Raw genomic sequence first — 11,510 nt, forward strand, 5'->3', positions numbered from 1 at the left:
GTGGAAGCATCATGCTATGGGGGTGTTTTGGAGAAGCTGGAACTGGCAGACTAGTCAGGACAGAAGAAAAGATGAATGCAAAAAGGGTCTCAACTGTGAAGATGTTTTTGGAACAGCCAACATAGAGGTCTGTATTAAAAAAAACCCCTCAAAATCGGATCATTTTGAGAATTTTCACAAGATGTTGCCAAATCAAGACGTCACAGCTACCACAAAGACAAAATGCTGAAATTATATTAAAATGTCATTAGCTTATGGGTATACTGTAAAGCCAGGTTACAGGAACACATGTCTTATTAGACTTACCTCACAGATTAGTATGTGTTTTTGCATAGCTACACATGCAATGTAAAAGGCAGATGAGATTTTGAAGTTATTTAAAATGATCTCACTGTGTAAGACAAACATTTAAGGCATGTGAACTTGTTTTTTTTTTTTTTCTAGATTCACAGTGAGAGCATGTGTCTGAGAAAGAGAGACCGATCTGGGTTCTCTTGTTTTAGTAACAAGTAAATCAATAGTTTCCCACAGAGTAAAGCCAGAGCACACCATTCAGCGTCATGTGCGTGCCCAAGGCACAGTTTAAGCTCTAAAGTCCGGGCACCTTCAGGAAAAAAAAAATATATATATATATATATATTTTTTTTTCCTGCTGACGCTCCCTGGACGCACACCTTAATGCCTGGGAGAGAGAAAGGGAGCCAGGCAGACGGAGGAAGTCATGCTGCACAGCTGAAAGGAGGTCTGTGTTGGAGCCGCGGCCGCTCGGGTTGTGTGTGCACGGATGCAAAGTCATCTCTTCTCTCGGAATGAATGCCTCAATGTGGACGACTGGTTAGACATCTGAAAATACCTGGAGCCCCCTCCCCAGTCAACCCGTTTCTCCCTCCCTGCGATATGAACGGGCTGCAGCCAGAAAACGCTGGAGTTGGTGGAATCGGGGAAACCGCCGAGGAAAAGTACGGAGCTCTCGCCTTCGACACGGCTCTCAGCACTTTGGTGGTAGTGGCCCTGTACGTGGTGGTGAAAGTCAGCCTCGACGGCTTCAGGCAATGGCGTGCGCGGATCTCGGTGCTCGTCGTGGGCTCGGGTCCCGTGGGGCTGACGGCGGCGCTGGTCGCTGTCCGCTCCGGGAAGGTGCTGAAGCTGACCGTGCTGGACGAGAGGTACCGGAGCGCGCTGCTCTGCCGGCCCCAGCAGATCGCCCTGGACCCTCGCAGTGTGAAGTTTCTACTGGGACTCGGAGTGGACTTTGATAACATGGAGGGCTGCTGGCACAATGAGCACTTCTTCACTAGAATAGGCGTCTTTCAGGAGTATCTGCTGAGCATCCTGGAGCAGAAGAAGCAGAAGGTGGAGATCAAAGTGCGGCTGGGAACTAAGGTTGTTTTATTTTTTTATTTTTTTTATTTTTTTTAAATTTATGTAGGCCTATTTATTTTTTAAGTTAGACACAAGCAGACGCAAAAACAATGTGATTTAAGTAAATTAATATTGAGAAAAAATACAAACTGCACTGTAAAACGACTTTGAGTGATTTAAATATTAAACATGAAGTTATAATCTCCATCAAAAAGCCTTTTAGTTTGCTGACGAAACGTTCACTAAAAGTTGCATTATTTAAATATAGTTTGAATTGGTCCAAATTTTAATTAAAGTTTAAGATTCAGAATTATTCTCTTAACCATTGAGATCATGGTTCCAGCAGGGAATGGCAGGGCTGCTACTGGGTGTTTAGGAAATTTAAGTCATAAAACTTGTAGCCAAAAAAAAAAAGGTTTTGTGATAAGCATTAATTTTAATTTGTATCTTTAGCCTGTTTACCAACAAAACAAAATGCTACAGTCAGATTTCCTAGTATAAAGAGTTAATTTCAGTGAAAATGTACAATATATAAGAAACTAATTTGTTTTATCTTTTTAATAATACGGAGACAAATCAGATTAACAATAAAATTAGAATTTAGGTAAATTAATTAACTGCATTTTTATTTGCATTACTGCAAAATTGGTTGGAATTTATCCAATTGTGCCTCAAGCTGTGGAACAAATATAAACAATACACATATATATTGACTAAAATGTAAAGAAAAAAACTTAAACAAATGGTTACATAAGTTTCATTGCCTAAATTCAGTTTGATTCCCATCCTTGTGTTAGCTTATGTTAAAACTCACCAATATAGTCCTCCTGCAAATATACACTAAGTCAATTGTGGTTTATATTTAGTCAGTAACAAAACTTAAGTGATTCTCCCTCCATAAGGGCTCTCAGTGGAAGCAGCGTCCTCAGGCTCTTGATCCAGGCAGAACAAAACTGATATCGACTTAAATCCCTCTACAACTCTGACATGTTTTCTTTCTCCAAAAAACTTCTTTTTAGTTGCTTGCAAGTTGTCGTCGTAAACTTTGCCTTCCTATTGATCAGTTTCTCAAATTCACGCCGAACAAACCAGGCCCTGAGCAAATCTCTTTCTTGCACTCCACCGTAATCCTAAACTGAAAGAATCCACTCAGCTGAAATCGTGTGTTATATAAACTGACCCAAAAACAACCCTTTTCAACATTTAGTAGGTCAATGAAAAGCAAATGACAGAATTAGCTGAAACAAGTCTCCACCCCGACCGACACTTTACGGCATCAAGCAAGTGGATTTTGAATGTAATCCTATTTTGATTCCAAAGGATTTATTTTCCAGCAGAAGATTATTTTCTCGTGCATCCAAATCAAATTGCTTGGTGTGTTCTGGCTGCTGACATTACGGCATTTTTCGGCTCCACTTCAGCTTTCAAAACAGTATAATGATGAAATAACAAGACACTTACAGCTGCGGCTCAGGTAGCCGACTGAGATAAAAACTGCCGGAGAAGCTGTCGTTGCTCAGAGTGAGCAACAATTATTACGAGGGCAGCGACTATTTTTGGCCTGCCTTAAAATAGCCTTCACTTGTTACAATGGTTAAAACAGTATTTAGACCAATACATCTTTTATAAGATGTACAACAACCTTAGAGTATTTTTATTGGGATTTTATGTGATGGACGAGCAAAAAGCAGAGCTTAATTGTGAAGTAGAAGGAAAGGGATTCATGATTTTCACAGTTACTTACAAATGCAAAACAAAAAAAGTGTGGCATTTATTTCTATTCGTCCCTTTTTACTCTAATGCATCTCAAGTTATCTAAATAGTTGCATGTGTGTGATTCGCACAGTAATCTCAGTATAAAGTCCAACGTTCTGTGAAGGTCTTAAATGTTAGAGAAACGGGGAAAAACTGCATAATGAAAACCAAGGAACACAGAGGCTACCATGTTCTAGAACATCATACCACGTTCTGAGCATCTCATAAAGTATAATTAAAACAATAAACGTTTGAAGACGTGGCGCAGCTGGAGCAGCTGTAGGGAAATGCAGGAGGCTGGAAGAATTGACAGGACAGCTATTAGCTCCGCTCTCCATGAAAGTGGGCCTTCATGAAATGGTGGTAAGAACAAACTGACTGTTAAAAACCCAGATGTCTCATTGAAAATTTGTCACAAGTCGTGTAAAACATAGATATGTGGAAAAAAGGAGTCTGGCCAGATGGGACTAAAATAGAAAATAATTTGGTACGTCTAAACCTCTGTGCTTCCTGGAGAACTGTTTCTGCACGCCATTCTGAATACGTCACCCCCTCCATCCTCATGCGATGTATCCCAAAAAATTCTGAAGTTTCTGGTTGCGACCTCACGCGATGTGCAAAAGTCAAAGGAGTACAAATACTTTTTGAAGGCGTTGTACTTGCGTAGTACATTTTGAATCTTCCATCGTACATGTTTCCGGTTACACCTTGTTTTAACTTGACATTTATTATCTGTCTTATTTTGTCGCCCTTTTTAACTTTGAGTTGTGTGCCAAAAAAATAAGCAAAAAAAAAAAAGTGTAATCATGTTGAATCTTAGTTTTCTCTCTGGCTCTGGCCTGTAGATTTTCCTTTTTATTTCAGCGTTTGCTCTCATCCCTTTCTTGTGACTCAGTGACCTTTGGAAGATGGAGGACAAGGTCAGCAGGGCTTTCGGTCACAGCAATCTGCAGCTTCTTTCAGAGCTGCTGCCAACCCGGCCATTTCGTCTTGATTAGACAAGACAGTGGTCTTGATGACAGATACTTTTACCCTCCCAGCCAATGCTTCAAAGGTCTGAGAATATGTTGGGGGCGGGGGTCTTTTAAATTACCTGTTCAATGTGGTCTAAATAGATTAGACATAGATCTCTTTGGATGTAGGCTATTAAAGTCCCTCCACAACCTTTTTTATTCTCTCTCCCAGCCTGGCTGGCTGTCCTCCAACTTGATTTGGCTGCCTCTTTTTCCTCCTTAACACAGGCAAGAAGCTGGTGAGAGGTTGCAAACATTCACCAGAGAAAATGAATAAATCTCTCAGTTCAAAGGGACGTTCTGTTTTTAGGACAAGCTCAACCAATATGGCTCATATAAATAGCTTTCACTGATATATTAAATTAAAATCCACTCGCTTCCTCCTGCAGATGAACAGATAGCACAACAAGCGAAGTCATATCCGTTAGACAAGCTAAGGGGGAGGAAATGTAAACAAAGCACCAGACAGTATAAATATCACCTAGAATGCATAGAAGAGGAAAGTACATTTTCAGTAAGTAAAATATTAATTTATGTGTGTAATTTTAACATGCGATGTTAAAATTAACTATCATTTTTCAATGTGATCAAATTGTTTGTTCCCATAAATAGCATCTTGGAATTAGTAGGTTTTTTTCTATCATCTAATTGGTTTGTGTCTGGAAAAACATTTGCTTTCCTCTTACAATGCTGTGAAAATATTGTTTACAAAATCCTTGTTTTTGCTTCTTTGTTTTTGTTACACTACAATGTTTTATATAAAAACAACAATTCCATTACTACATTAAGATAAACTGAGTGGATGCAAAAGACAATTTATTTAATTGTAATTTAATAAATTTTCTTTACAAAGAGCCCAGTTTGGACTCTTTGTACACCACTGTGGAGAATTTTCAGATACCTTTTCTTCTAGGATTGCTTTGACTCGGCCACGTTGTTCTAGGCCGTTTGCGTTTCGGGTTTCACTTGGGTTTCTATTTTAGTCATTTCTTTGTTGTTACTTTTCAAGAACTTGCTTTATCAACTTATTCTCATCTTCTGCTATTTATGCAGAAGATGTTTTCTGTTTATCTCGCCCGGAACGTTAGCTGGAGATAGGCACCAGCACCCCTCCCGACCCCACTGAGGGACAAGGGTGTTCAGAAAATGGATGGATGGATGGATGTTTTCTGTTTATAGTGGTCTCAGGATTTCCCTTTTGCTTCTGTGCCGCTTGTGTTCATCTCATCTCCCTTTCTCCTCCCCTTCAACCTGCTAGCTGCAGGTGCAACTCATTTCCTGTTTGCCTCACCTGCAGCGAGTGTCATTGTCTACCTCCTGTTCTGTGTATATATTATTTTCTGGTTTCATTGTTCTCTGTAGGTTTGTTTCTTTTATTTCTTTCTGAAATTATGTTTGTTTTACTTCAACTGTTATGTCTTCAAATCTTATCTTATTTTTTCTGATATTAAAATTTGTTTGATATAAGATATGCAAATTTGACCAAAGAAAAAAAGAAAAAAGAAAAAAAGCCAAATCTGAAGAAATCTTTAAGGAGACAGATGCCTTTTACTGGATGTGTGAAAAGTATTCTTCCTTTCTGTGTTTTAGTTTACGGAGGAATACCTGCAGCGGATTTCGCACAACGACTGGCCTCGAGTCATCGTGGTGGCTGATGGATCATGCGGAGACTCCTGCTCCGTTTTAGGAATCAGCTCTGACTACATAGTGGAGTCCTGCCACGCCTACGGAGCTAATGCCACCATAGAAAGATCAGACCAGAGGCAGGTCAGGAGCCACACTCTGGTTTGTGTTTGTCATAGACATCCGTCAGTTTGTCCATCTGCTGATTTCAGCTTCTCCAGTATCAAGTGGCGGACTGAACCTGACCTGTTGTGGAAACAGTGGATCAATGGTGCTAAATAAATTCTGTAGATATGCCAGTGCTTACAAATTGGTTAAATGTTCAAACCCAACAATAGTACGGCATAGGAAACTACGAAAACATAGGGATTATCTTTGAAATAAAAGTAATGAAAAACACGAAGAAAGCAGGAAATTGGCTACCCCTTTCATTTCAATGAGAAAGAAAACTGTATGCGTGCATTTTACCACATGTGCTATGAACCAATAAATATTGTGTTCTTGTTTTTGTCAGTAAGTTTATTTGATAGGGACAGACACACATTGACATAGACAAACTGAATAAAACAGCAGTCCCATGTTTGCATCATGGTGCAATAGCAACAGCTAATTCGCCAGTTTGAACCCTGCTTCAAAGAAGGCAGCTTTATTTGCCTTCCTCGCGTGAATGATCTGACCAAACAATGTAACTGGAAACTGTGGCATGCATCGGCCCTAATCTGAAATACATCTAGAGAATGAGGTTTTAACCCATTTCTTTTTGCAAAACACCTCCAGCTTAGTCACATTAGACTGAAAGCTTCTGTGAACATCAGTTTTGGAATCTTATTGATTTGCAATTGGATTCAGATCCAGATAGGAATCTAATTGAGAAAGCCATTCTAAAGCGGGATCTGAACCAGTAGTTTGCAAACTGTTCTGTCTCATGGGCCAAAAAAATAAAGCACAAAACTAAAATCACAAAAAAGAAAAGCATCCTGTTTGCAAATTCATTTGGGTCAGTTTGGGAAAAATAGAGAAAAACTTTAATCCGTTGCCAGTAATGACAATATTTGGGTGACTTGTTCTTATAAAAAAAATTTAAAAAAATCCACAACCTGAAAAAGCACACACAGGGTCAGTGCGACCACACTGGACCACGCACAAAGTAAAAAAAAGTGGGATCTAAATGATCCCGTCTCTTAAGACCCTGGTGAGTTTTAGATATGAAGCAAGTAATGTGGAAGTATTGTGAAGGTAGAACAACATTTAGGAGTTCAACAAGAGTTTAACCGTCTGAATCATCAGATGACGGATGTCAATGACAGCTAATTGTTCAAATTATATTTTAGTTAATAACAGATCATCCACAGTGACAACAGGAGAGTAGGATTATTTCCATTGAAGGAATAAACAGGTTCAGGTCAAACGCTCCAGGCTAAAATGTGACTAACGCGCAAACACAAGCAAGTGTCTCTTGTTGTTTTGATGTAACCATAACCATTCATATCACGTCCGCCTTGCTGGCTGTGTGGCTGCCTTTTATTGGCCACTGTTCTCTCTGGCTGCTTCCTGTAGTGATTGAATTGTCCTCCCAGGATATGACCTGGTCCTCCTTACTGTCCATTCCCCCATTGCCACCCAGTTCCCACTCCCCTTCCTCTCCATCTCCAGTGCCTGCTCTAAAAGCTGCTTTATGCCTCTCTGCTGTTTTATGTCACTGAAAAGAAAATTGATCAATTTTCTCTTGAGGGAAAATGAGTAGCTACAAGGTTGAGCGGCTGAATAAAAAGTGAGCTATTTTTAATCTTTTCTGAAGTGACAGCAGGCCTGCAGACAGAGGTGATGATTTTCAGATGCGTTTGTCTTGCTGGGACTGCAGTTTATGGGCTTGAATTGATATGAATAAGATGAATTAATTACCTGTTTTACCGCCGGTAGGTCCCCACACCGGAGATACGTGCGCACAGCCTCTATTTTGACCTGTCTGCTTATGGAGTGGAGGCTCTCCGAGAGCACAAAAACCCGACAGCCAAGTCTGGCTTCCACCTGAAGATCTATGGCACCTTCAGAAATCGCTACATGGCCCTCGCCTGTCCCACTTCTGACACCAAAATGGTTCGCTACCTCAGACAGACTGCAAACTCCTCGGTAAGACTTCTGTTTCTGTATGCTGTTGAGGAGACATACGGCTTTTAATATTCATTCTCAGCTTCTTTTTTTTTTTTTTTTTTTTGAGGAAATGTACTTTGATTCACTTGTGTGATTGAGTCTCGGTATTCTGTTTACATGGGTTACTATTATGTGTATTCATCTAGCAAAAAGAGCAGCATATAGTTGAATAAGTAGAGAAGAACCTTCTGAGTTGGTACACCTACATTCCTGTGAGGCTTTTTTGTTTGTTTTGTTTTTTTTTTTAAGCCACTTGATTGTCCAGTCAAGGTCCTTTGATCATGCATAGCCTGCAGCTACGGCACACAGAGCAGTGGTAGTTCACTCAGGTACATAGCAAGACCGACCATGGAGCTCTTGTTGCTATGTGGGTGGCCATTCAAATGCACCGTTACTTGGTAACAGTTGGCTTTGTAAGTATGGGTCGAAGAAGAGCAGAGTTGAACAGAGAAAAAATAGAGAGAAGAGAGACTTGTCATTCGAAACCCACAGATGCTGTGGAGCTGATTCAAAGGCGCAGTCATCAGACGAGTTTATTTTTCCTTAAGTAAAAATGAAGACGGTGAGTAACCGTCAGATCAGCTGCTCACTATAAGCTGAGCGTGGCGTCAACAAGTGTTAGAAGCTATGACACAGCAAAAGGTCTGTCTGGTTGGTGATCTGGAGCAAGAAGAAAACAGCAGACATCTTAGAGAGGAAGTGATTTAACTCCTTCAGCTGAGTAATAGCTGGATGCATGTTTGCCCAAAATACTGAACCTACCATTTAACATTGAAGTAATCAGAGCTTGATAAGAAAATGCCAAAGTATTGGGATATTTGTCTTCCAAAGTTAGTGATGCAACAAGGATATCTCTGATTTTTTTGTCTTCTTTTGTCATTTTAAAGTCTCTCAGTATATATTTAAACCTAAAATGACTACACAAACATTATAAAAATAAATCAATCTTAATACAATAATTTTTTAACTTTTAAGATGCTGTTTTGTGAACATTTTTTAGCAATGCATTTTTTTTTAATTCATTGCTAAATGAATTCAAAATTTAGCAATTTTGACTTTTGGGACTGAACAATATCTTTTTGTATATTGTTAATTCAAATGTTCCCTTTCATTTTTAGTGTGTGTTTTGCAGATTTATTGAAATGTATTAATTGAACATAAGGACAGTGTGCACATTAACGAACAAATTTACAGCATTTATAAATACTTCAGATCGTCTCCTAAGGGTAATTTCAATTGTGCAAATTTAAATTCAAATGTTACATTATTTTTACCCTTTGGGTCAGGAATCACATTTGAAAAGAGTTTTCAGCTCTAAGTAATCCTCAAATATACCAATATAAAAGACGGATTAGTGGTGCTGTGATGAAATTAAGTTTCTACCAAAGGCCCCATACAGCTATTTTTTACATTTTCAAAGAATATGTCTCAACATATTTATTGTTGCCTTCGTTGTGTTGGTCAGATCATGAAGAACATTTTCCACGAATCCTTCAACGCCTACAAGACAGACATTGAACCTCGTCTCAACGACGTGACGCTCCACCACATGCAGTGCAGCCGCCGACTCTTTGAGGTGCAGCTGTCACACAGACGCATCAGCGCCGCCTACATAGAAGGAGAAAACGTTGCCGTCATTGTGGAGGGCGAAGCGGCACGCGTCCTCAACTTCGACACAGGTACGAAGCCGAGATATTAACGTTACGTATTTTTTTTTGCTTCAATTCATCCTCTCTAGACAGGATGTCCTTTTGTATTAATTGCTCTATTATTTTCCATTCACACTTTCATGTCTCTTTGTTTTTACAAAAATATCTATTTATACACAAATTAACTGTAAATAAATAAAACATTTTCCAGATATATTTATCACACGTTTATCGTTTATAGATGCATGTCCGTCTTTAAGATTATGGCTTTTATCTCGTTAATTTAAATGCACCTTTATTTGCCTTTCTACAGGTTTTGTGTTTGAATCGTACCTCCCCATCATTTCTGCTCTTAATAAATAACAAAAGAGAGAAGAAAAGACAAGCTGAATAATAGTCTGAACATATCTGTGACAGAATTAGACAAGAAAGGAAATGAACTGAAACTGAATAAATGATCAATGAAAATTGAAGGCTACATTTTAAAACAAGTGGCATTTTTAAAAATTCAGATATATGGTTTATGTTATGAGTTTTACTTTTTAATTTTTTTTTTTTTTTTTACATTTTGCTTGGCCATGACGGATGGTTTAGTTTTCAGCCCATTACAAATACATTTATTTATGACCACTGGAGATTTGCTCCTCCACATTGTGTAAAGTTTAAGTATTTTACACAATGTGTAAAATTTGGGTTATCTCAACCCAAATATGTGTTGAGATAAATCCGCTGTCTTAACTTCTGCAGTTTATATTTCCAAATCTCTCTGATTCCTCCCGCAGGGTTTGGGGTTAATCTGGGAATGCGAGGCCTCGAGTCAGTGGGGACCTTCATTTATCAGACAGCCACTGCTGTGGACCAGAATGATATTCTAGAGGCGCTGTCAGCTAAGATGCAGCACTCCAAACAGGTGGCAGAGACCTTCAAGCAGACAGGTCTGACTGAGTCAATGTATGAGTGAGGAGGCAGCAGATCCTGCTGTGTACTAAGTGCCACCCAGTGGACAGAAGTGGATCAGAACATGAAGACTAGGCCTGAAGCCTTCGCCGTGTTAATAATTTCATTTCAGACTGAGCTTAAGGAGACTGATCAGACAAATAATTGAGAAAACTGGTAACCTTGTTTCTGATTTACAGGCAACATATGAAGTTTGATGAAATTGGGTCGTATTCAGGAAACCAAGGACAATCATAAAGCTGCAACAAAATATTTTCTGTGGTCTGTATGGAGAAGATGTTGTGCTCTAAAATAGTTGGAATTAACCGAAGCTGCACCATTATGAATTATTTTCCTCTATTTTCCCTCCTTTAATTAGACAATCCATTGACTTGATTTCCGGTTAATTGACAGTTGTGCTCGAGAGCTGCTGGAGAATAACAGACTGTGTTGAAGCATCTTCAGCTCAGAGCGAGAAATGTTGGGGCTATAATTAACAATGATTTAAAAAAAAAAAAAAAACCATATGCTAGATCAGATGATGTAAGGCAGCAGTTGTTCCACTCGGGGTTTTCATTGCCTCCTTTGTATCTGTGTTGTTGGCTGCTGATAAGGTGGCACACTGGTGATAACAATGGTCTTAAGTATTTGAAACGATATCTTTTTTTTTTTCCTTGTACATATTTTATATGGCCATATTGTGATTTTTTTTGTGTGCATATTTTCATCCTGATGATGTGAAATGTCTCAGTGATGATGATGTAGTTGAAGTGCCAATAAAACTGATGATGAACTCATGCAGTGACAGTGGAATAAGTACTGCTTCTATTTATCTTTTTTATCCTAAAATTGGAAATCAGATGGGTCCAGTAGGAAACCGTGCACGTATGGTTATGATGCATGATGTGAAAAAGTGATCCATAATGGATATTCATTCAGATTTTTACCTAAAGATACTTTAGTATACAAGGACAAAACAGATTACAATTTATTGAAAAGCATGGACGTTTGTAGATTAGAT

The 11,510-nt window shown here is 38.9% G+C and overlaps 1 protein-coding gene across 1 annotated transcript; it reads left to right on the forward strand.

Moving 5' to 3' along the window:
- Positions 1-35: 35 nt before the first annotated feature.
- LOC106906004 (uncharacterized) lies at positions 36-11,305 on the forward strand. Its single transcript, XM_014971075.2, has 5 exons — positions 36-1,383; positions 5,721-5,897; positions 7,674-7,883; positions 9,370-9,583; positions 10,336-11,305. The coding sequence occupies exons 1-5, from the start codon at positions 814-816 to the stop codon at positions 10,512-10,514; spliced, it is 1,350 nt and encodes a 449-aa protein (XP_014826561.1). The 5' UTR covers positions 36-813; the 3' UTR covers positions 10,515-11,305.
- Positions 11,306-11,510: the final 205 nt, after the last annotated feature.

The sequence above is a fragment of the Poecilia mexicana genome, unplaced genomic scaffold (genome assembly GCF_051168715.1).
Source record: "Poecilia mexicana isolate PSO_F unplaced genomic scaffold, ASM5116871v1 scaffold_6, whole genome shotgun sequence".
In the NCBI taxonomy this organism is placed as follows: domain Eukaryota; kingdom Metazoa; phylum Chordata; class Actinopteri; order Cyprinodontiformes; family Poeciliidae; genus Poecilia; species Poecilia mexicana.